Raw genomic sequence first — 26,304 nt, 5'->3', positions numbered from 1 at the left:
TGGGAGACTGTGAGTTCTAGTTCCACCTTAGGCACAAAGCCAGCTGGGTGACCTTGGGCCAGTCGCTCTCTCTCATCCCTAGGAAGGAAGGAAGGAAGGGCAAACCTCTTCTGAAAAAACCTTGCCAAGAAAACTGCAGGGGCTTGTCCAGGCAATCTCTGAGAATCAGACACCATTGAACGGATTTTAAAAAAAAGTCTATAAAAGTTCCATAGTACTTAACTGGAAAGCCATCAGACACAGGGGCTTCCCTCAGTTTCATAGATTGGGATTTTCTCTATGAGTTCATGTAATGGCAATGGTTGCACTGGTTTATTTTTACAGTCTTGAGTGATCTCTTCCATTTGAGTATTTCCAAATGGAAATCTGCATTCAACATTATAGCAATGTGGGTTCTGTGTAAGGGGGATAGGAGGGTTTTGGAGTTGACCATCACAGCCTTTCTTCCTCTTATTTTACAGCTCCCTCTATAGCTGTCACTGCTACCACCCAGATGCTGTGGGAGGAACTGGAGAATCCTTCCTACGGTTGTCCATGGGGGGTGGGGAGGTGTCAAAAAGTCAGGATGGCAGCCATGAGTGCATGAAGTCTTGCCCCTTTTTAAGTATATCGCACAACATGCAAAAAGGGGGCATGGCTTTAAAGCAATTGTGGCCACCATCTTTCCTTTTTTGACCCCTCCACTACTGATCCCCCCAACAGCACCAACCACCACCTGATATGGTGCCACAGAGAGTATAATAAAATCATTTTTTCTGTGGGTGAAGTCACACATTGTTCTCAACAGGTTACTTTCAGTGATTTCAAATTCCATGTGTAATTTGACCCTGAAAGACCAATATATATTTGACTTGTCAGTTGTCTACAAATAGGCAAAACGCAGTCTGAACTTATTTATTCTGAGCAAAGGTTGCTTTGATGTGTGCCCAGTGTAAACTAAATTCTCCTTAGTTATAATTTAGTATAGCATTGTCCCTGCTTTTCAAATCAGGGAGTACATGCCTTCTTTAAATTGTAGTCTGTAAGTATACTCCAGGAGGGTACTAATGCATTTTAAAGAGAATAGAAGCTCTTAAGTCATTGGAAAACAGAATGAAAGCTTTACTCTTATCCAAATCAGGATTTAAACAGTAGAATTTTCTAAACTAAATGAAGTACTTCCAGACATTTAATAAACCTGGAGGAGAAATAAAAACTAGCAGGTATCTGCGGCAAGGAAAGTCTTAAGCGATGAAGGGTTATAAGACAAATCGAGGCGGGTTGAAAGACGAACGAAGGTACGGGGTTATACAATGTAATCATTGCCTTTTTTCAGCAAAGGGGAGGATTTGGGAAGCAAGAGCAAAGCCCGGACTGGATTTTTGTAACTGTAAATTTATTTGCAAAACCAAGTAGATCAATGAGCAAAGTTTCCCATGTTCAGAAATCCAGCTCGACTTTTTGTTGTGACTTGGGAAAAGCTTGTGTACTTCTAGTTCGCTGCAGAGGGCGGCGTTCCTTTCGTTGTACACATAAGCACCCGCCCGGTACAACACGGGACAGGGCGTCTCCAGGGAACATGGTCGTCCAGGGCAGAAGGGTTTTGCTGCAGAAAATTGTCTGCTGCAGCCGCGTCAGTTGGGGATCAGCGGGCGGGCTCGGGTGCGCCACACAGCCTAGCAAAGCACTTGCTGGGGTGCGTTTTCCGAGCTCCTGGGCAGGGGGTATTCCTCCAACTCGCCCCCTTCACTTGGCCAGCAGTTTCGTCTCCCAGGCAGCCGCGCCTGCTGCAGGTGACTATGACACGGTTTTCAAGAAGTCGGTGGAGGAGCCGGATCAACTTTGGGCTGAAGCGGCTCAAGGCATCACGTGGCACAAGCCGTGGACCAAAACCATGGAAAGGAAAGATGCCTTTAGCACCTCTTGGTGAGTGGTTGACGTCCCTCGCTTAACGCTTACTCTGCCGACGTCATAAAAGGGAGCGTCATAATGATGCCCTGGTTAGTTTCTTCAGCTCGCTGGCCCTGTCGGAACTTTGTAGCAAGCGTAACCGAGGAAGCTTACTGCACGTCCTTTAGTCCCCGTTTCTTGGGAAAAACGACACCTGTGGAGTTCCTGCCGACCATACAGCTGTTAAGGCACTACACTGATGTCAGGAAAAGATGGCACCATTAAAAAAAACAAAGCCATAGGCTATGTCAGAGCTGAGCCCCGTTTTAAAGTATTTCCTGGGTTCATAAATTGTGTGAAAACATGTCCTGTTGAAAAAGCTGAAATGGCTGCATTTCCAGTACAGGCTCTGTTGAGCCCTCCCCCCCTCCCATTACATTAAAGTGAGGGCAGTACATGAATCCAGTACACCAAATTCACACGCACGGTTAATGTGCATCATATGCATAAGATTAGACATACGTATTCTGTATTGTGATTAGTCAGGTGTGAAATGAAAGATGAACTAAACCGGTGGTTCCCGACTTAGTGCGCTCCGGAGGTGAAACATATTATCTGCCAATCAGAAAATCACTCGAAAGAAGCTTGGTCTGCTATTCTTCCCGTGGGGAAGCTTGTCTTTATATTACTGGACTGTTTGCAATTTGTAATTGTAAGAAACCTTTGGAAAAGGTTACACTGTGGATGATGTCAGCATTTAATTGCTTTTTTTTTTTTTTTTTGCACAACTGAGCCCTAGAAAACTTGTTTGTCCTGCTTTCAATGACACTATAATAGTCATGCTGGCTGGAGAAGATAGGAAGACATTATGCTAGGGAAAGCTGTTCTAAAGTTTTGGCCTTTCTGATTACAGAAAAGAACAGAGCTTCAGTAACTTGAGCAAATATTTCTCCTATATTGGTATTGAATAAAATGGGTTAAGTGTACTAGCTTGCTGGCATTTTGATATTGAATTAATGAGTATTAGGAAATGATTTTTAATATGAGATGATTCTTGGAGTACTGTTGCAATTAGTATGCCAACAGGTTTGCTCTTTCTTGGAAATGTACTTTTGTGTTGGCAAATGTAACAGCCTGATTGTGTCAGCAACTTCTGTGTTGACAGAGATTAAAAAAAAATCCCACTGCTGACCTGGGACTTTCCGAAAGCCTTATCATACACTCTGTTTTGCCATTTGAATATGAAGTGAGGAATAATGTAGAAAAGTTATTGTGTGCTCTAGTCCTAAGATGTTACATTTTCTTTTTTTTTCTGAATCTCTTTCACTCCAGTTGTTAGGTAGTTATTGACTCCTGGTTCACAGGATGAATAGTGCTTGAATCATACATAATTTTTTTTAGTGCCTTCAAGTCAGCGTTGGCTCCTGGTGACTGCCTGGAAACTAACCCCCATCTAAATCCCTGCAGTTTTCTTGGCAAGATTTCAGGAGTGGTTTGCTGCTTCCTAGGGCTGAGAGAGTGTGACTGGTCCTGGTGTAGTGGTTAAGACTAGAAACGGAGAGATTGTGGGTTCTATTCCCGTCTTAGGCACAAAGCCACCTGGGTGATCGTGGGCCAGTCACACTCTCTCAGCCCTAGGAAGGAGGCAATGGCAAACCACTTCTGAAATCTTGCCAAGAAAACTGTAGAGACTTGTCCAGGCAGTTGCCAGGAGTCATTGACTCAAAGGCACCAAAAAAATAAGTAAAACTAGACAACCGGTGTCTTATTGGGTCATCATTTCAGAGATATTTCCTTACCAAATTCCTTAGTGCCTTCAACAATGGCAGAGCTTCTAATGTACTGGAAAAGTTCTTAAAAATTCAGGGAGGCATTCGGAGATGTATCTTCCTTGAAAGTAGCCCATGTTGAACTGCATAGCACAGTCAAACATCAGGAGGTGACCACAAGAAATGTTTTATGACATTTTGTATTATGTCATAAAATGTTTTAAGATAATTTTTATGCCATAAAATGTTTTATAAAATTTGTCAAATTTCTATTCCATGGGAGTCATAGGTCCCAGATTTGGGTGCATTCTGTAGGTTAGCCCATTTCATGTACCTTGGTTCAAAAAATGTTGGCCTTGTGGACAACCTTGTGGACAACCACTTCCTACTGAGAGTTAAGCGACTTGGTGCAACTATTGCTACAGCTAAGGGTGAGGACATACTAGAATCATCTGCCTGTGGAGGATGATAAATTTCAGTGGATTCTGGAAGCTCTGGAGCATTTTCCAGGGAGTGTGGTTGAGTTCTTTCAAATATTTGGCTACTAAGATATCCAGGATTGTTGACATGATTGTTCCTGAGGATTCTTTCCTGCATAGCAGAATTTGTTTGGCCTCATAGTACCCATCTAAGCTGTGGGTAATATAGCAAGAAAGCAATTTTCACATTCATCTTTAAGTCCTCTTGTTCTGGTCCAGCAGAACTTTTCTGAATGGTTTGGTGTGGTGCCTTTTGTAATCTGGCCTAGTTGGATATCATATAAAGCCCTCAGTGTGAAATGTTGAGTAGACACTTTGAGGCACAATTCATCAAATTCAAAATGAATTAAGATCTACAACTCTGACAGTTCAATCTGTAGAAATTTTTAGGACCCTGTCTGGTCGGATTTCTCTGAATGGGTTTCACTTTATGAAAACCTGATGATGTGGACAAGATGTTTGTTGAGTTCAGTTAGCATATTTTTGCTTGCTTCTTTTCCACTGTAGCTTATTTCATGTATTAGGATGGAGGTGCTTAGTTCAGCCCCAGGTATTATAATTGCCACTGTACAAGAATAGTAGCCCACCCTTATTAAAGGAGACCATAGTGAGACCACTTCTGAAAAAAAAAGCAATGGAACCATAAAATCTAAATAAACATACACTGGTAGCTAAAATCTTCTTGATTAAAGTGCTTGAGTATGTAGTGGCTGATTAAACATACATATTCTTGGATGGTACTGGTTTTCTACATCCATTTTAAATAGGGTTTGGAGCTGGTTTTGACATTGAAACTTCCTTGGTTGTCCTGTTGGATGATCTTTGTCAAGAGAGAGATGGTGGGATTGTAACCACTCAGTGGCTTTGGTAACATCAACCATGGCGTTCTTTTGGAGAGTTTGGCCAAGCTATGAGTGAGTGGGTCAACTTTGAAATAGTTTCAGTTGTGCCTGGAGGTAGGTAGGTACTACTGCAATATTTCTGTTCAACTGCATGACATTTACATTGTGAAGTTCTGCAAGGCTCTTATTTTATCCCTCATTCTGTTCAACAGCTACATGAAACCACTGAGTGAGATCATTCCAAGATTTAGAGCAGTGTTGTTAGTATGCTGATGACACCCAGAATGATCTTTCGTTTACCTTGGATTTAGATGGGGCAGTAGAATTGCTGAACCAGAGCCTAGTTGGAGTAATGAACTAAGTGGCCTCTTTGACAAGAAGCACTTTTAACCAACATAAGCTGGTATATCAGCTATGATCTTATTAGATAGAGATAACCTTGCTATGGTAAACCTTGCCCTGGTAATTTCTTTTTCAGATTGCTGCAACATAGTCTACATGGGGCTGCATCAAAGATGAAATGTCAGTTTGTAGAAAAATAGTGCAAGAAGGCAATATGAACATATGGTATCAGTTCCTTATTATTTTAACTTTTCTCCAGTTTATTTCCAGTCCCAATTCAGAGTGCTGGTATTAATTGTAAAGTCCTGCACAACATGGGAATATAGTTTCTGAAGGACTGCTCTTTTCGTATGTTCCTACTTGTACCTTAAAAGTCATCTTTGGAGGGCATGTTCTGGGTATCCTCCCACGGTGTATGCAGTGAGTGATTACTCAGTTAATCAATTAACCAAGTGATTACTCAAGAGCAGCCTTTCAGTGTTAGCCTCTTAACTTTGGAATACTGTCACCAGTGAGTATATCTCACACCATCTTTTCTAGGCCAGGAGAAGCAATATTTATTTTCAGAGGCCTTTAAATAATGTACAATGCTGTTCTGATATTTTCAAGTTTTTATTGCTGCTTTTATCTTCTATGTCAGCATTTCTCAATATTTCTGCAATTTGGGGCCACAAAATACAAGTTTGGAAAATACAAGGACAGCCTGATTAAACAAACTTTTATATTTTTTTCTTTAACAGCAAAGGAATTCATATTTTGGGTAAATAAATTGAGTGACTACTGAGTGACTACTCAGTAATAACTGAGTGATGTGACATTTTTGTCTTTAAGAGCAAGGGAATTCATCTTTTTGGCAAATAAGTGATGAGAGTTGCATTTGTATTCCTTCTCATCTCATCACTTTTAAAGGCCCTTTTAAACTAACCTCTGTACCAAAAATGTAATTCAGAATTAAGTATCTACCACTTCAGGTGGGGCTGAAGCAGCAAGCAAGGTCTGGTCAGCAGACTATTAGAGATGCACTAGCAGTTCATTGGCCAGAGACCCATGTGGTCTTCAGCTTGCTTTCCCATTTGTAGCAACACTCATCTGGAGATGGTGCTGAGACAATGAATCTGCTGGGCTGTTGAATGTGTGAAGCTGTAGCAGATCACCTGGTGGACCACCATGGATCACCAATGGTCTGTAGACCATACTTGGAGAATCACTGTTTTATGTTTGTTTGTTGTTTCTGTGTATTTATATAATGTTTTAATGCATGTTTTATTGATTGCTTTCACCTACTGTTTTAATTGTTTGGGGTTTTTTTGTAAATTGCATTGAGACTTTTAAAATTGGAAGCAGTATACTAATGAAATAAATAAATAAATAGCTAGCTAGCAGTTGGCAAGTTTGCACAGCATGCTTAGCCATAAACCAGTCCATATAAGTGTGATGTGTTATATCAATCCAATGTACACTTTATATATAGGGTTGCCGTGAGTCGTAAATGACTCGATGGCAAGTAACAACAACAACAATGCATGAATCACTTGTTGAAATTTAACTTGACATACATTGGTGTTTTGAACCTATAAACCTATTGATTACAGGGGCTATAATGTAAAGATAGTTCCTAGCAGGATTCTTTGTCTAAAAAATTTCCTTTCCTAGTCTACTGTAAAACACTAACATGACTCTTCTTGGTGAGATTGGAACTCTCCTGCCTGTCATCTCTTTTTTTTCCTCTAGTTAAGTTCTCCTTTTTTTCCTGAGTCTAACTGGGGCTGTACAGGTTCTTACTTGCTCTCTCTCAGTAAAAGAAGAAAACGTGCTGCTGGTGGTTTTCTGTAGGCAAGTCATTTAGGCTTTCCCATCATGATGTTGTTTCTTAAATAAGGTTTACCTTTATTTTCTTTCATGCAAACACAGTCTTAAAAATACTTTCTTACAAATACAAAAGTCGTACTCCTAACTTTAGTGTGTCTCTCCACATAAATCTTTTCTGCTAAGCAAAAAACTTCCTGACCAATATTCCCATTATGTATGTATGTGCAGAAATAAAAGAGGGTGGGATGGGATTGTCTTTCACTTGTAAGAGTGGGAAGTAAGACAGGTTGTCTCTGCCTCCTTGTGTGTTTATATAAGTAATTAGATAATTCATGAAGAAGCTTATGATGCATTTATGTACTGAAGTGTTAATTGGTTGAGATAGAGTGGGTACAAAATAGTCACTTGCTCAGTGAACTTGTCTGTGCAGTCCTGATTCTGTGAGGGAAGGAATAATTGGCTTCACAGGGTGAGACTGAAAATAGATCCCAGGATGTGTGGAAACTACAAACAGAGATGACAAAGGCTAAGAATGGCGCATAGTAAAAAATATTTTTTATTTATCATTGATTTATTTAATCAATTTAAGAGGCCAACCATTTTGCAAACACGACTTTGGGCAGTTAACAAATTTTTAAAAATATACAACCCACAGAATAAAAACAATAACCAAAGACAATGGGAGGCATACTATGGCAACTAAGAAAATCAGCAACCAATTCACCTGGGCTCAACTACCTTCCCTCTCTGTGCTTGGGAAAATAACAAGGTCTCAATGGCCTTCTGAAAGGCCAACAGGGTTGGGGGTACCTAATGCCAGGAGGTATGGTGTTCCAGAGGGCAGGTGTTGTGAAAGACAAGCTTTGCCATGGGTGAAAGTTACTACAAAGTGGAAGGACCTGAAGCACATACTATAGCTGTCCCACCATGATGATATCATCCATGTCATAACATCATTGCACAGATGTCATGTAGTTTGTGTAGTCAGATGATGGGACTGATGTAAATTACATAATTCATGTCAGCTGCATGATGATCTATGATGAATGTGACATTATTTGCCCCCCTTGTCTCCCTACCATAGACGTTCATTATATCAAAGAGCTGGTAAAGCAATGGGAAGGAATTGGGATATCCTGAGATTTGGCCCATGTCACCCTGTCTTGCAGTCTATTGTAAACTAGGTAATCCCCTCCTTTGTAGGAAATCATTTGGATTGTAAATGGTAATTTTACTAAGTTGATTTTAGCTGAGTTTATTTTTTAAAGTTTTATTGTTCTTGCATTTTTTGGTTACTTGGTGCCATTTCAGTTTTAACTTAAAAATGATGTTTTATGTTGTTAATTCTTGTTTTGCAGCATTCAGCTCTTCTGAGGGAAGATGAGGATATAAATATTTTAAGGAAATATTTAAGTGACCCCTCCCCAAAGACCATGAAACCGAGTTTGTGAAGGTTTTTTTTTTAAATTTACCATTGATTCAAGCTAACGAGGGACTGCTCCGCTTTGCAAGTTTTCTTGTACAAATACCTTGATTCAGCTTTTGGTCCAGGCGCCACATAATTTGGCCACAAAAATAAAGAGGTTTTCACTTTTTATTTGCAACACTAAACAAAGGGATATCTCAGTTGGTGAAAATATCTTATCCATTATCTTCTGATCCACACAAGCCTTTCTGCATGAAGTTTTATCATTACTGTGTCTTTTGAAGGACACTATATTCTTCTCTCCCTTCCCCAGCTTTTTGTAACATGAATGTGAATTGTACTTGAATTTTAAAATAAAGATATTTCAGAGGTCTGCCATTCCTTTTCCCTTCAGCTTTTACTTTCTCCACAATTTAAATTATTTAACTTAAATAGGATCCTGATTGGGAGAATTAAATCCCTCTTCAGCCAATAAAAAATTAAGACTATGCACACCGGAGTTAATTATGGATCTTGAAATTTGTTGTTTCTTCAAGAGCAGTGCTAAATGCTCCGTGTTCAGTGCCATCACTCACAAATAGAGGTCCTACTGGATAACTAAAAAAAGTTATATGCCTAAGTTCTGTGTCACAAAGCGTACATTTCTCAGGCATCCATTACTGTGCTTCAGTGTGTCCCATCAGGATTCCAGGTTAACACCTCCAAAATCAGCTATGAATCTCAAAATCAAATAATTACTCAAAATCTACAGTATGTCAACATTTTCTGTTCATGCTTTAACATAACATTGACAAAGTTCTGCATAGTAACCCAACTCTTAATATAAAATTAGGTTGGTTTAGATAGCTACAAATTCTTTCTTCAGATGTTATGTAGGAATTGTAATTAGATATATAAAAGTATATACTTGTAAGCAAAATTACACAACTCCGAGGGGGGGGGGTATGGAAAAAATACAAATTTTTACCACAGTTTTGAATAATTACCATATTTTAGGTTTCATAATTAATGAGCTCCACAGAGGTTCACTGAAGAATTTCTTCCCTCTACCACCTCATTGTGAAAGTAGTAATCGGTTTATGAATTTTGATAGATAATTTTTGTAGATGGAGTCAAGACCTGTGCTTTAAGATAATATATCAGGTATACTACAGAGACAAGGGAGCATATGAAGTCAGCTCTACCATTCCCCATGTATTCTAGAATTTCATTCTGGTTAAAAAACCCTACTTTCATAAAACATTATAATTAATGTTTCATCAGATGTCCACTACATATTGATATTTAGGACTAATTTTCTAATCCATTTTTTCCTTTCTTTAGGTTTGTTGAGGGAGAGCTGAATATTTGTTATAATGCTATAGATCGCCATATTGAGAATGGACAAGGGGATCAAATTGCTATTATCCATGACAGTCCTGTAACAAATATGAAAGAGTTTATAACTTATAATGAAGTTCTTGAACAGGTGTGTTTAATATATATTTTTAGCAAACTAAATGGCAAAATTAAAATGATTAAAAATATCCTATCATGATTATAGCATTTCAAATATAGAAAACCAATAATTGCAAGTACATAAACTCTGTTATAGTTCACTTGATACAGTTATGGTTGCTGTGTGTTGTTATTGAGCTTGTTCTCCCAGTGGCCTCTTGTGTGTTTTCTCATAAAGTCTCCCTTGAGTTGAGCTTGACTCCTGATGACTATACAGATACATCCATGTTGTTTTCTTGACAATAATAGATGTGTTTTTTCCAGTTTAATTTGCATCACTGAAAATTCTTGGGGGCCTTATATCCGAGTGCCCGCCATGTCTGACCTTACTTAGCTTTTTGAGATTAGCTGAGGTCAGAGAGATGCTGCCCCCTGCTGTGGTCATTTGCTATTTTCAGTCTTTTCAGTTTAATTACATGTAACATGACTAGGCAGCAGGATAACAATTAAAAGTCATTACAAGATTGTCTTTAATTATAGATTTTAAACATAGAATAAGAGGATCTATAATTAATTTGTACTGAATATTGAGCTGGCTGTAAGTTTAATGTTTGTATAATAGAGCTGTATGAGTGCAGATGATCAAACTACACAACTGTGTTCTGGTTGCTTTGTATACTTCTGTGTCTGGTATAAAAGCTTCTTTATCTATTTTATGAACAGCTTTAGAGATGTTTTCAGACTGCATCTGTCTTTAGTTCTCTTTATATATGTTATTGTTTCAATGAAGATTGACTATAGATTGGTTTTCCAGATCTGGCCAATAGTCAAAGATTGACCATAGGCCAGATCTGGAAAACCACAGAAATAGTTCTGTATAACCAGCCAGGTTTAGATCTGGTTCCAGCAGAGTTGTTGATTGCTTCCAGATCTACTGCCAGTTCAGGTAACTCAGGGTTGAAGTTGCTGCTGGTATGGTAAATGCCATGTTAGTACATAAGAAAGCAGCAACCATCTATGACCGGATTCTGAACGACAGCACTAAACTGGCCTCACAGAGAACTATTTGAAGATTGAGAAAGTGCATTTATGCAGTTCAAGAATGAGGAGAAATTCATAAGAAAAGTGGCAGTTACCAAATAGAATTAATGCTTGCCCTTCAGGTTCTTATAAATGGATGACAAGAGGACCTGGCTAAGAATAGTAACAAAAGTCTCTTCACAATGCATTGTGATTCTTTCATTCCTAAAAGAGGGTTTGTAAGAACTTTGTTTTAGAAGCCTTTTGCTCTGCTGTGTTGCATAATTTCCAAGTAGTCTTCAATTTTCCACTTTTGAATGAAATACATGATAATGTGCAGCATACTGGTGTGAGCCCAATTTACCTCAAGCATGCTGACACAACTGTATGCCAGATAGAATCTCTAAGCTAGAGACAATCTTCCAAGCCAACGTTTTGCCCAGATGGCACCAAGTAAAAGGTACATGTAATGGATATTTTGATGGCTTTCCTTAATTTGTATTTATTAGTATTTAAAATGTTTTCTTTGTTATGCTGGTTTAGATGCCATTAGCTTACTGATACACAGATACAAAGATTTAAACCATATCAACATTAGACAATTTATTATTATGTGTGGTTGCACTAAATTATTGATTAACATAATACTGTATATTATAAAATACCTTATTTGAATGATATATTTTTAGCTCAGGTACATGGCAGAGTTTAGCCAGTTTTAGCTGATCTTGAACAAGAAAGGAGGGACAAACCTGTTTAGTATCTGGATGGGAGACCAAACATTCCAGTGCATTAGACTGGGGGGAAATATCCTAGAAGATGACAATGATAAACCACTTCTATATTGTTTCCCAGAAAACTACATGAATGTATCTGTGAAATGAACAGATCAAGACTTGAAATCAATTCTTCAAGCTCCACAATAAATAAAATTTATTTATTTATTTATTTATTTATCTAACTATCTATCTCATTTGTCCCCACCCATCTCCTCCCATCGGGGGACTCTGGGAGGTTTACAGTAATCAATTAAAACAACAATAATAAAATCCACAATATAAAATTACAATAATAAATAATATAAATAAGAATAAAAAATAAAAAAGTCCAAGTGGCAAAATAATCTAAAACAGTCCAAGTGTGGGAGAAGTGGTCTATAGCAGCCATTCCCATGTAGATCTATTCCCCTCTCCGCCCCAAGCGAGGCGGCAGAACCAGGTCTTCAGACTCCTCCGAAAGGCCAGGAGTGATGGGGCCAATCTCACCTCCTGGGGCAGCATGTTCCATAGGGCAGGCGCCACTGCAGAGAAGGCCCGCTTCCTGGACCCTGCCAAAGTTGTCTTAGAGACGGTATCCGCAGCATGCCCTCTCTGCATCATCGGGTGGGACAGGCTGATGTAATGGGGAAGAGGCGGTCCCTCAGGTAACCTGGCCGCATGCCATGTAGGGCTTTAAAGGTGATAACCAACACCTTGAATTGGACCCGGAAGCAAACTGGTACCCAATGCAGCTCGAGCAGCAGTGGTGTTACATGTGTCCTTCTGGAGGCACCAAAAACAGCTTGCGCAGCTGCATTCTGGACCAGCTGAAGCTTCCGGATACTTTTCAAGGGTAGCCCCATGTAGAGCGCATTGCAATAGTCTATATGAGAGATAACAAGAGTGTGAGTGACTGTTCGAAGGGCCTCCTGATCCAGGAAAGGGCGTAACTGGTGCACAGCATGTAGCTGCACAAAGGCTCTCCTGGCCACAGCTGCCACCTGCTCTTTGAGCAGGAGCCGTGAGTCCAGGAGGACCCCTAGATTACACACCAGGTCTGTCTGGGGCAGTGCAACCCCATCCAGAACAAGAGATGTTAATGTCCCAGATACGGAAGAACCATTAACTCACAGCCACTCTGTCTTACCAGGGTTCAGTTGAAACCTGTTGTTTCCCATCCAGACCGCTACAGCCCCCAGAAACTTGGAGAGGGCAGTCACGGCATCACTTACTTCACCCGGGATGGAGATATACAATTGAGTATCGTCAGCATACTGATGATACCTCATCCCATGGTGACGGATGATCTCACCCAGCAGTTTCATGTAGATGTTGAAAAGGAGTGGAGAGAATACCGAACCCTGCGGCACCCCACAAAGGAGGGGCCAAGGGTCGGACCTCTCGCTCCCTATCACCACCAACTGGGATTGGCCCTGGAGGAAGGAGGTGAACCAGTGCAAGACCACGCCGCCCACCCCCAACTCCCTGAGCCGCCCCAGAAGGATACCATGGTCGATGGTATCGAAAGCCGCTGAGAGATCAAGGAGAGCAAGGATGGATGCACTGCCACCATCCCGCTCCCACCAGAGATCATCCATAGCCCCATCCTCCAGACAAGGAATTCGGTGAGCTTTATGCTTACTGCTTCACTTCTCAAAGAGCTTGCTTTTCTTCTTTCTTTCTTCCCTTGCTCATGTAATATGTATTAGCTAGAATGTAATACCATCAGACAGGGAGAAAAATAAGCCTCTCTATTGCTTAAGTCATGGTGAGCCACTGGCTTGATGTCATGAAGGGGGAGTAATGCCATCTATCAGAACTGGAAGAAGAATAGGGTGTTAACCTCTGTGGGTTTCTTTCAGTTTAGAACAGGCATTCCAAATTAGGAACTGGGAAATAAACTCCATTCTCCTCCTTCACTCCATCTTCCAAACTTCACTGGTGACAGGTCAACCCTGTGAAAAAAGCGATTTTAGCTGGAATTCATAAGGGAAGAAACCAAAAGAAAACCTACCTCATGGGCACTGCCTAAATGAAAGCTACAAGAAGAAAAGGTGCTAAAGGTTCCATGGAAGAATCAGACTTAATAGAAAATAGGAAGTACCTGAAAATTATAATTGAATCCAAAGGTAAAAAGTTCCATCATCTCAAAAAAGACAGCAAAAAAAGTAACAGTCTCTTGTGTCTACAGGGCAAAACATCAGATAGACTGAGGGTTTTGTTTGAAATGATGAGGTTGGCAATCCAGAAGTGAACAGGGCCAGGGCCCATTTTAGGAGAGGTTTCAGCATTTGTACAGGGTGAAATAAATGTATACAGTATCTGCAAAGCTTTAGGCACTCATTTTGCCCATTAAAGTCTCCCTACTTCCAAAACTGGAGAAAAGTCAAAATGTTTGCTGAACCCACTGGGATTCTGATGGTTCTGGGGGCCACATAAGAGAAATTAGTGGACATATTTTTTTACATCCTTGCTATAAAACTTTGATAGGTCAAGAGAATCCTGAGGATGTAAGTCTAAATGAAAACATGCTGAGAAATATACAGTTTATTAAAAATTCAAACATACTGTTTTTGTAAGGACAGGTATGTTGCTGACCGCTGACTTAGAAGTTTTCCTGGGAATATTGTACTGCTTTTACATATTATCTAAGGTATTTTTGTGGTCCTCAGCTTTTTTCATTATACAGGCCATTATACAAATATAACACCTTGAACTATTTTCTTTGTCAAATATATGAAGAATGTTGGTTCACACTGACGCCACACAGAAAATCCTCTATTCAGAAAATGGTCTATAAGAGTATATGTGAAGTAAATTACACTGCAAATAAAAATATAGCATTGAATATGATATAAAAGAGGCATACAGAGTTGGATTATTATTACATTCTCCTACCACCATCAAGGTCTACCTATGGTAACCTTGTGGACCATTGGGTGATATAATTAGAATGCCTTCTGGGGAAGTTTCACAACCGCCCTGCCCCATTATCTAGAATTTGCAAAGGCCAATCTCTCTACCTCTTCAATCCAGGCTTGGTTTTAAAAGGAATAGCTATACTGCCCTCACTGTACATATATGGTGATAAGGACTTCTTTCTTTCTGAAAGTATGTTACAACTAGTATTTTTTAAATAGTCATAGCACATTTACTGTTGATAAGATGCTTTTTTTAATATATTGGGGTATTATGTTTTTCCAATACTTGTTTAGAGGATAGGGTAGATAAATGCAGGTAGCTGACCTACAGTACAAAGACAAGGGACTATTTCAAAGGAATGGAAATACCTTTGGGCCTACTGTAAATATTTTTGTATGTTGTTTGTTTGTTCTTATTTGTTTTTCCACAAAAGCTCTCAACAAAAGCTCTCACATATTAACATGTAAAATCATGAAATGCAAATTCTGTAGTTTGTATTGATACTCATTCAGTTTTATTTGTAAGTGATGCAAACTGAGAATGTAGCCAAATATTGTCTTTTCTATGTAGCCATTAATTCCATGTTTATGTGAATTCTTTTCAAAGAATAATCTTTTGCAGAATGAAACTATAATGACAGTTATAATTTTAGTGTTGTAAGACTAGAGATACCAGAAATGTATTTTAAAAGAGGTAAATGGATCTGCATCAAGAAATACATGCATAAATAATTGCAACTGGATTTATTTTTATTTTGGTCTTCAACCACCAGAAAAAGTTATGGAATCACTCACAAATTACAAGTTGTTACTAGCATTTAAAAACAATCTAATTTTAATCTAAATATCATGTAATAATACTAATAGAGTATGTAAAATACCTGTAATAATACCTTAACACTATTACTTCATCTGGATATTTACAAGAATGGGAGAATGAATGTGTAAAGGTACAAGCTTATTACAATTATTTCTAAAGTTACAAAGAATGCATATTGAATACAGAATGAAATTTAAAAAAACATAATCCAACTTTAAGTATTAAGCAACCTTGGACTCTCCTCTTTAATTTTTTTTTCAATATATACTTTGCAACAGATTTGGTGAAGTATATACATTTATTTGCATTTGTCTTTTATCTATACAAATGATTTAAAATGATTTTCAATTAGGATAGTTTTTTGTGGGGGGTATGTGAAAACTAATGAGAAATGGGGGGAAATGCCATATATATTCTGGGAAGCTCATGAAAAGTTTTACTGGCTTTTACTAATAAGTCTGTATTAAAGTGAGACTTGTTCTCTGGTCGTACATACACATGACCCTATGGAATTACCTTTTTAGCATATGGGTTCTTTTAATAAAGTCAAAACAATAGTTCATACCATTTACTTTATGTTCATACCAATAACTTTAAATTGCTACTTTTCTAGGTTTCCAAGCTAGCTGGTGTTATGGTGAGTCATGGTGTGAAGAAAGGAGATTGTGTTGTCATCTACATGCCAATGATACCACAGACAATGTACACTATGTTGGCATGTGCAAGAATAGGAGCTATACATAGTCTTATTTTTGGCGGATTTGCTTCAAAAGAGCTTTCTAGTCGCATTGATCATGCCAAGGTAATAAACATGTCTCATATTCTGAGAGGAAATGGGAGTCTTATGATAAATACTTTAAACATCTACTTTTCCTGCACAGCCCTCTCCCAGCCAGGTTGTGCAAGAAGATCAGAGCTGATTTGTTTTATGCTGTTTATATATCACAAATAGCTAATACTGATAGATATTTTATTAGTCAGCCATGAAAAACTGCCTACACTTGCTTTGGAATAATTTCATACCTAAAAGTTGCACCTAAAAGAGCAACTTACTTATGAGTAAACTCACCTAGGGTTGAACCAGAAGGATAATAAGTGCGTTCTCAGTTCAGGCTATTTCTTGATTTCCTGAAGTCATGAGAACTTAGCGTGTAGTGTGAATTTAGACAAAATTTAAACTTGGACAGTGTTCTCTTTTAATAGAAGCTTAGCTTATCAATATAACCTTTCAATTAAGAGTCCATTTCTTTTTGAGCACTAAACACATTTGGACTTTAGAGTGCATGCTGTAGGAATGCACACCAAATGGTTATTATGGCAGCTGCAGTAAATGATAAAGCATACATTTATTGGAAGGATATCATTACCTTTGGCACCCAGAATATTTCCTACCACCTCCAGCTTTTATTTATTTTTATTTATCAAATTTGTCACCACCCATCTCCTCTGAACAGAGGGACTCTGGACAGTTTACAATAACTATATAATAAAATTCCAATATAAAATATAGACTAAAACAATTTTAAAAACTACCAAATATAATAAAATCCTGGTGGCTATGGTCTCATTCAGTCCTTGCATAGGAGGGGCACTTCAAGGCACTAGCCAACCCCAAATATGACTATTCTCCTCCCTGCCCCAAGCCCAATGGCAGAGCCAGGTCTTCAATTCCCTCCGGAAGGCTAGGAGCAATAGGGCTAACCTCACCTCCGGGGGCAAGATGTTCCAAAGGGCAGGAACCACTGCAGAGAAGGCCTGCCTCCTGGACCCCGCCAGATGGAATTCTCTTGCAGATGGGGTCCGCAACATGCCCTCTCTGCTTGACTGGGTGGGACGGGCTGATCTTCATCAGCCTGATGAAGCAGTGAAGAGGCAATCCCTCAGGTAACCCGATCCCATGCCATGTAGGGCTTTAAATGTGATAACCAACACCTTGAATTGTACCCAGAAGCAAACTGGTATCCAGTGCAGCTCACGAAGCAAAGGTGTTATATATGCCCTTCTAGGGGAACCAAAAATAGCCCGCATGGCCGCATTCTGGACCAACTGAAGCTTCCGGATACTCTTCAAGGGTAGCCCCATGTAGAGTGCATTACAATTGTCTATATGGGAGATAAAAAGGGCATGAGTGACTGTCCAAAGGGCCTCCAGATCCAGGAAAGGTCATAACTGGTGCACAACATGAAGCTGTGCAAAGGCCCTTCTGGCCATGGCTACCACCTGCTCTTCAAGCAGGAGCCATAAGTCCACGAGGACCCCCAAGTTATGCACCAGGTCTTTTATTTCTTCTTTACTCAAAACTATTCTGAAGAAGTCACTTGGGGCAAGAAGCCTGGTAGATGCTAAGGGATCTATCTGCAGATACTTTAGCACACATACATTCCATGCTGACTAATCCTGGCTTTGGACTGAGGATGATTATTTTGGATGCTTTTGTCATCACATTGGTTGATTTTTTTTTTTACAGTTATAGATAGCAATGAATTACAGGGGTCTGATCAGTAATGCTCTTGTTATTAATAAGATTTCCTTTCATCTTCTAGCAAGGAATTTATTAATAATAGCTCCTCCATGTTTCACTAGAATGTCTTTGGATGTCATGATCAGATGCCATAGATAATTATTTGTTTCTTCTCTCTTTTTACAGGTAATATTCAGCAATTACAGTATTAAAAAGAAAGAGTTCCTACAGCTCCTGAGCTAGTGCTTGACTACGTTGCAGTTGATTATGTTGTGGCTAATTCTTGTTTTTCTCTAAACTAACAGTATTCAGAAGGTATAGTTTAAAGGTAGGAGTAAAAGGGAATGAAGTTTTTTTCAGATTCTGGAGGGGATATTTAATTTGGGTGTTAGCTGCAGAATAAAATTAAACTTGGTTATATCATTTTCTTCATACTGTCCTTGTAGTCTCTTTTTGTTCTTTCTATCCCAGTGAAATGTTGGAAAGAAAGGATGTAAAAGGGCCCAGGACTCTTTCTTCTGCCCATCTGTCTGTCCATCAGCAGGATAACTTTCCAAAACCAGAACAGAACAAGATCAAATATTATGTGGGTGAGAAGCCAACAAAAGGAAGTTGGGCCAGATTTGGCCAGGAATTGCAGAGGAAAATAAAGCAACCCCCCCCCCGCCCCCAATCTATCTAATGCATCTCTATAGGAGAGGCAGCTGGGCAGAGTCTTGGAATGTTACTGACTGTTGCATTCTAAGCCCCCTTCCTTATTACATGATCCAAAGCAGAGTATATGTAGCCCACATTGTACTTCTCTATGCAGACATGCAAATAGACACAGTTGCAGTTTGAGGGGAAAGGAGAAACACAGAGATACAACAAATACACACTTACCCAGATTTTACACACTGAGGCAACATGTATGCATACACCCTGTTCACCGTAATAGCAATTACTTTCTCTTGTGAACTTTGCCATTTGTACAGGGTAAGTTAGTCTTTAGACTGAAGGACGTTTTGAACTAACTTCAGGAAAGACTTAGTGGGTTAGTGAACTTTTGCATTAGAGTGTATGTCTAATAAGGAAGCTTTAAAATTGGGATTTATATGGCATTACTAGTAATGGTTACAGTTTGAAAAAATCTAAATCTGTATTTGATGTAATGAGGAAAATACTGCTAGGTTAGGCAAAAGATAAAGAAATAACGAGTTCAGACCTTTCTTCAGGCTGATTACTTTTAGTTTTTTAATGTGTAGGGATGCACTAACTATTGGGAAAAAATAAAAAAGTTATTAATTTAAATTTAATAACAACATATTTATGCCACAAGGCAATGAATCCAAGAATTAAAACAACTTATAATCACATAAATAAATACAAGTTATTCTTTTGTCTTGCTGCAAATACATGTACGTCTTTTTTTCTCCTTAAACAAATATGTGTTTATGCATGTACTTTCTACATGTAAATGTGGGGGAAAGATCCTGGGCTTCTTCAGTGATGAGTGGATTCTTAACCTGTGGAGAAGGAGGTATGATCTTTGTGCTTAGTACAACCTGAGTATATGATATGCTTATGTTTGTACATACAGATTGAAAGTGGGGTTGTGCATTCAGAATCTTAATTTTTAACTAACATATGGGAAAGTCAAATCATCCATGAAGTCCAATCATCCATGATAATTTGTGTGTGTGTGTGTGTGTGTGTAAGCGGCTGGATAGCATAGTGGTTAGAGCTCCCCCTTTGGAGTAGGAGACTGGGGTTCAAATCCTGGCTGTACCTACCTTACCAGTAGGGGTCCTTGGGCAAAGACCCCCTAATGCTTCACCTGCCTACCTCAAATATGAGAGTGACCAAACTAAGAGAGTCATGCCGGCTTGGATGTCGCCCAGATTAACAGGGTCCACGTCAGAAGTTGGGGAACTGGGACAATCTGACGATAAGTGGGCTACTGGAACAAATCATACATGGATGAGACAAGAGAGCCTCGAACTGATGGAATGCTACTGCAACAGTAGACTTAATGAGAGGGTGTATATGAAATGCATGAGGGAACTATGGATGGACAGAAGACCTACATCCACGCTAACTGAGAAACAGCTAGTTACCCAATGCTTCAACATAGTGAAGAGGAAGCTGCTCTCACAACTTGAGATAGACCAACTACACATTATATCCCAGACTCAAGAAGACCCAGAAGAACAACTAGAGGTGCAGCCAACACCTAAAGCTGGAACATCACTGCCACCCCCTCCATTACAGAGCACAGCAGCTGATATGAGGCAAAAGATCATGGATAAACTAGCTACAGTCAACGCTCCAAGGCTCAGTAGAGAAGTACCATCAGATAGTATACTAGAGGATGCCAACAGAGCCCTCATGACAATCCCTAATACCACTATAACAGTAGTACATACTGCCCCCCCTCCCTGAAAATGAGGTTGGAGACTTAGATCAAGGCAACTCAGAGAGAAGTTAGTCAGCTGGTGGAACTACAGAAGGGTGTGAAGATTAAGGATAAGACTGTGCTACTGAAAAAATACAAGTGGTGATAGATGTAGCAGTGCCAAGTGATGCAACATCAGGAAGAAGGAGTATGAGAAGCTGGAGAAGTACCAGGGCCTGAAGGAGGAACTAGAGAAGATGAGGAAAGTGAAGGCCAAAGTGGTCCCAGTGATGGTAGGGACACTTGGGGCTGTGACTCCAAAGCTGGGAGAGTGGCTCCAACAGATCCCAGGAACAACATCAGAGCTCTCTGTCCAGAAGAGTGCAGTGCTAGGAACAGCTAAGATACTGCGCAGAACCCTCAAACTCCCAGGCCTCCGGTAGAGGACCTGAGGTTGAGGAAGACACATACCACCCACAGGAGTGAGAAGGGAATTTTTTATATAGTGTGTGTTTGTATGTGTGTGTGTGTGTGTGTGTATGTATGAAATATTAATTAAATATGGACATGTTTAAATTACATTTAAAACCTTTCTCATTTTTTAGCCCAAACTGGTTGTAACATCCACATTTGGAATAGAACCTGGAAGAAAAGTGGAATATGTGCCACTTCTAGAAAAAGCATTGGAGATGATCAATCACCAACCAAAGAGAGTTCTGATTTATAGGCGACCTAATATGGTAGTTACAGCAAATAATTTTATATGCATTATTCTATTCTTTTAAATTGTATTTCCCTAAATACCTTAATTGTACTAACTTCATTAGACTGTGGCATTTCATGATCTTTGTGTGAACCTCCTGCTCTGTGTTCCTTGAAATAAACACATTTATACGTGCTAGTATATCTACTAAAATTCTTGCATAAAGAAGATTTAATTTTTTTATTGTGTGTGTGTACTTAAATGCAGTTTTAAAAGTTGTAATGGTAGTTCCTTGTATACAGGAAGCTGTTCCTCTTAAACCAGGACTTGATTTGGACTGGGATGAAGAAGTGGCCAAAGCAAAGCCATGTGACTGTATTCCTGTTCTTTCAGACCATCCGCTTTATATTCTTTATACCTCAGGAACTACTGGTACACCCAAGGTATGTCTGTATTTTAGCAGAAATACTTGTGATCAAATTAAGTTCTCCTCCACATCAGGGAGTATTTAATTAAAGTTAATTTAATTAAAAATGTTTTTCCAGCTTAGTGCTCATACAAGGTAAATGTGTGACTGGAGGTGGCTGTAACTGTATTTCATTATTAAATGTTACTTTTTAATTTATGAAAATAAAAAATATGTGAGATGCTTCAAAACTCTTTCTCCATAGCTGAACTGCTCCCAGCCTGTGGTTGCACCTTGGAAAAAAACCCTTAAAGATTCTAGGGTTTTTTCCCCTAGTTTTCCCTAGTTTTTTATGGGGTTTTTGATATTCAAACTCTGTTCATCCTCCTAATTGATATGGCACAACTTTGCTTCTGTATGGAGTCAGGGATAAGATCAAGGGCCTGAGCTTGTGTATATTGGTGACATATGGTCAAAATCAATGGAATGTTACTGTGGGTGAAGAAGCAGCAACAAGAGATGAAGAACTCCCATAAGAAGCAAGATTAATGACTGTAGCAACATAACCACCTTCCGTAACAGATATGAGAATGAAGAAAGGAAAGGCATATTTAGCTGTCAATCCAAGAGATGGAGAATGCTTATGAATCGTAAATAAACATTAAAATCATAGGCAATCTTTTACAAAGGTATTTCCTAGTTTCCTAAAAAGATGTAGGCAGGCACCAGGCGACCTCTAAACTCCATGTGTCACTTTGGCATTTTGAGTCTTGATGTAAGTGGGTTGTTTGGCAAATGATAGGAGGTAAATAGAAATAGGCTGAGTTTTTCAAACTTCTATCAGGCTAGGGCTTTTTCAGTATTTGGGGGCAGGGAGGGAAGAATGCATTCCTTTTTCTCTTTTCTTTTCCTGGCTCAGGCTGCTTACTACAGCTCTTGTTCCAGGTATTTTTGAGATATACCTTGGTAGATTTTGTTGCTGCTCATCCTGTTCCAGCATCACCCCCTTTGTCAACATTACTGCCTTTTTGGGGGTATGGGTGTCGTCTTCTGCTCATCTACCATTTGCCCTCAGCTAGCCCATCCCTTTGCCAAGGGATAAGGTGGGGCTAGTGGAGCAGTTATAGACACAGATCCCTTAAGAAGCTGGATTGGTCAAGCTAGCCAGCTGTAGACCCACATATGTGATGGGGCTGGGCCAGTCAAGCCACTCAGCTGTGGCTTTACCAGTTGGCTCTAAGGATTTGTAAGGGTAGCTGGATGTTGCCAGGCCAGGTTGTCCATGCTGTTCTAAATTCTTGGGGGAGGGAGGAAACCAGCTGGTGGGGTGTACTGCTCCAGCATGGCTTTTGGAAAGGGCAGGGAAGGTCAGTTTCTTCATGCCAGAGTCCAGCCTGTGCCTAAGCAAGACTGACTTGGTCTTCTCCAGTGTTGTTCTGGGTTTGGTCAGGCTTATTAAGCCATTGTAGCACAGTTTTTTTGGACCTGGTAGGAGCTGCTAAGCCAGCAGTGGCCAAGCTAGTTAGGTTGTGGTGGTGTGGCTCTTTGTTAGAAGGAGCAATTTGAATTGGAAGCATCACTTGTCTCATCTCACTGCACTGCAGTCCTTTTCTACCTCACACACACACTGAACTGAACAATGAATTGAACCAGAAAATGTCCCTCCAAAAGATTTTTTAATCTATAAAATGCCAGAAATTGTGACTATGCCAATTCAAGTATGTGGGTTTTCCAGCCTGTACTGTTTTTACATGAAGATGGTATGGATTAGAAGATGGAAGCCATACACCTTTGAAATTCTAACTGTATTTTGTACTAGTTAGACTGAGAACAGCTTGTTTTCTTTGAATTACCTGGAGTTCTTCATATAACTATTCATGCTCTAAAAAGGGGATGGGAACCCTGTGCCCTTTCAGATGCTGTTGAACTATAAGTCCATCTATTATGACCTTGTTGATGTTCAGAAGTACCTGGAGGACTGCAGTATGTTTACCATGCTTTAAATAAATGGATTTGGATTAGCTGAATGGCAGAATCTCAATTTTTCTCCTGCCATGATAGGATTACATGTTCACATTGTATGCAACAACTAGATTCTGAATAAAGAACAAATTTATGCATCTTATAACTTACTGTATGCTTGAAATTCTGAAAGGCTCCTAAAAATTAAGGAGAAGAATATTAATTTCCTGCAAGAGTTCATTTAATTTTTAATGTATTATTTGTATATGATTTTATGAATTATTTAAATTTCACATTTCTTTCACTTAGGGTATTGTCAGATCAACAGGTGGCTATGCAGTTATGCTAAACTGGACCATGTCAGCTATATATGGACTTAAGTCTAAAGAGGTAATTTCAATTTATATAATATGTTTCAGTCAAGAAAATCAGTGGCTACATTTTAATACATGTTATATCTCATTTTTAGGTCTGGTGGGCTGCATCTGATTTAGGCTGGGTGGTTGGTCATTCTTACATTTGCTATGGACCTCTTCTGCATGGGAATACAACAGTTTTATATGAGGTGATTATTTTTTTAAAATCTTAATTGCTTAATACATTTGAGGTGCTGTTCAGTAAAGTAATCAATCTAAACAGACACATACAACTTTTCTATTAATTAATATGTGAGCACTATTACTACTTTTGAGTAGTAATAGTACTTTTGAGTAGTCTCACATGGAATGGCTGGTTGTTAAGTGGTTAGGAAGGCTCTGTCTTGCTTGGAGAAACAGAATTTGTAAAGCCTCCTCATCTGTTTAGCAGCTTATGTTAGCCTAGGAAAATCATAGTTTCCCACTATGTGAGCAAGCTACAGTGAGCCTGGAGTTTGCATGTTCCTCCTTCCACTTCTCTATATACTAGAGGAGAAGATTGGAAGGTTTTTCTTCTGATTTTAAATAAAGTACTGTTTCCCATTACATGCCATCTGGAGAACTGTGTTTTGTTTAAACTTCTAAGTAGTGAGAACAAACCAGTTTCATACTGCAGTTTCAGATACTGTTTTTCAAACATGTAAAAGTCATTTCTATTCTGGTTCCATCATGAGTTCAGACTGGCTAGCAAGCTGTATTGGCAAATAACCAATCTTGTAAGCTTACCATCACTAGTATATTGACGAAATTAGGGTGGCTTGGATGCACAGCCTTTTTTTCTGCATCTTTTGTTAGTTAGAAGGTTGGACTAAGACTGTAGAGAAACTCTGAATGCATGTGGGAGAAGTGGAATGTTGTGGGTACCAGGCATGCCTCCCCAGTAGGATATTCCATCAGGGGGCCTCACAACCTTGAAGACTCTGTGCCTTATACCCAATTGCCTTACTCCATTGTGGGAACAGGGAGCAATCTCACCGAAGATGCTTGCAAGGCCCAGGCAGGTTAGTAAGAGAGCGACTTTTCTTTAAATATACTAACAGCAAGTCGTTCAGGGCTTTAAAAGGTTAGAGACAGAAAATACCCCCAAAATCGTACTAGGCCCTGAGATAGTTTTATAATTAAAAGGAACAAAACATTCACTCATGGAAAGAGGAGAAGCCTACTCCCCCACAACTCGCATGCCACATGTGTGAAATGAGAGCCCACTCACTTTGCATCATCACCCCACCCACCATGGTCCTCTCTTTCACAAAAAAAAAAAAAAAAAATCAGTCTTCATTGACTAAAAGCCTGCCTATACCTGACCTCATCAACTTTATAGGATTGTTGTGAACTTAAAGCAACCAAAACTCAAATCGCCACTTTGAACTCCTGGGAGGGAGGGAGGGAGGGAGGGAGGGAGGGAGGGAGGGAGGGAGGGAATAGGTGAGGTTTCTTTGAGTTGAGCTCAGTTTCGATAATTTTCATGGATAAATCCATGGAGTTTTCTTGATAACAATTTGGAAGGAGTTTAGTTTAGCCTGTAGCCTTGGGATTCCCAAGTAATCTCACAGTCCTAGTGGTAACCAGCCTTGACTCTGCTCCAAGCCCAAACAAGGTCAGCCTGGTTTTGCACCTGCTGAGATGTATGTGCAATGTATTAATAATCACCTGGTAACAATTTGATGTAGTAAGTGCAAGACATGTTAAGCTCCTTTTGTACCTCGGTAATTTATTCAGTGCATCACCAGATAGCCCTGAGACACTAATGCTGGAGCATATGAATAATTTCCTCATGTTTGTACAAATGCATTTTGTACAAACAGTCATTGCTTCAGCATTCTGCTGGCAGGTTGATGCCATTGTTGCAATGAGCCCTTAAACTGTGAAAGAATTATGGAATGTTTTTTACCCAATTACATTTTTAAAACTAATCTCTTTATAGGGAAAACCTGTAGGGACTCCAGATGCAGGTGCTTTTTTCCGTGTGCTGGCAGAACATGGAGTAGCTGCCCTTTTTACTGCACCAACGGCAATTAGAGCAATCCGTCAACAGGACCCTGAGGCTGTCCTGGGGAAACAGTACAGTCTGACAAGGTGAATTTGGGTCCCTCTGCTTATCATATTTGCAGATGATGCGAAATTGGGTATGATAGCAAAAGCCCTAGAAAACAGAAATAACGTCCTAACTGGCCTTGATAGATTGGACAGAGGGGTTTAAAATGCTCCACAGACTAGGGCAGCAGGAGCAATACTACCTGAATGTAGCCTTGATCTCATTAAACTTGTTCTGTGTTTATTTACTCCAAATACTTCATCTGTGGCTGTTAAATTGCACATGTACTTTTACCTTCATCTCTTTTATTCAGGTATTTTATTTGAAAAGTATTGTCAGATACCTTCAGTTACCTTGTAACTTAATTCTCTTTATCATTAGCAGACACAATCTTATTATACCATTGCCACTTCTCATTACTGTTAGGCCTATTCATATTATTTAGCTCCTGAAAT

The 26,304-nt window shown here is 39.4% G+C and overlaps 1 protein-coding gene across 2 annotated transcripts in view; it reads left to right on the top strand.

Moving 5' to 3' along the window:
* Window positions 1-1,524: 1,524 nt before the first annotated feature.
* The window catches only part of ACSS3 (acyl-CoA synthetase short chain family member 3), a 49,921-nt gene continuing 25,141 nt past the window's right edge, over window positions 1,525-26,304 (top strand). Inside the window, exons 1-8 of one of the 2 annotated variants that reach the window (XM_063308994.1) lie at window positions 1,525-1,905; window positions 9,860-10,004; window positions 16,106-16,294; window positions 20,933-21,067; window positions 21,333-21,473; window positions 23,708-23,788; window positions 23,868-23,963; window positions 25,739-25,890. In XM_063308994.1, coding sequence (XP_063165064.1) covers window positions 1,559-1,905; window positions 9,860-10,004; window positions 16,106-16,294; window positions 20,933-21,067; window positions 21,333-21,473; window positions 23,708-23,788; window positions 23,868-23,963; window positions 25,739-25,890 — 1,286 coding nt within the window. In that variant the 5' untranslated portion in view covers window positions 1,525-1,558. Of the gene's footprint in view, window positions 1,906-9,859; window positions 10,005-16,105; window positions 16,295-18,139; window positions 19,473-20,932; window positions 21,068-21,332; window positions 21,474-23,707; window positions 23,789-23,867; window positions 23,964-25,738; window positions 25,891-26,304 lie in introns of those variants that run through there. The other variant, XM_063308995.1, reaches the window with a different exon arrangement.

The sequence above is a fragment of the Candoia aspera genome, chromosome 7 (genome assembly GCF_035149785.1).
Source record: "Candoia aspera isolate rCanAsp1 chromosome 7, rCanAsp1.hap2, whole genome shotgun sequence".
Taxonomy (NCBI): Eukaryota; Metazoa; Chordata; class Lepidosauria; order Squamata; family Boidae; genus Candoia; species Candoia aspera.
Note: the sequence above shows the minus strand (reverse complement) of the source record. Positions and strands in the feature narration are given on the sequence as shown.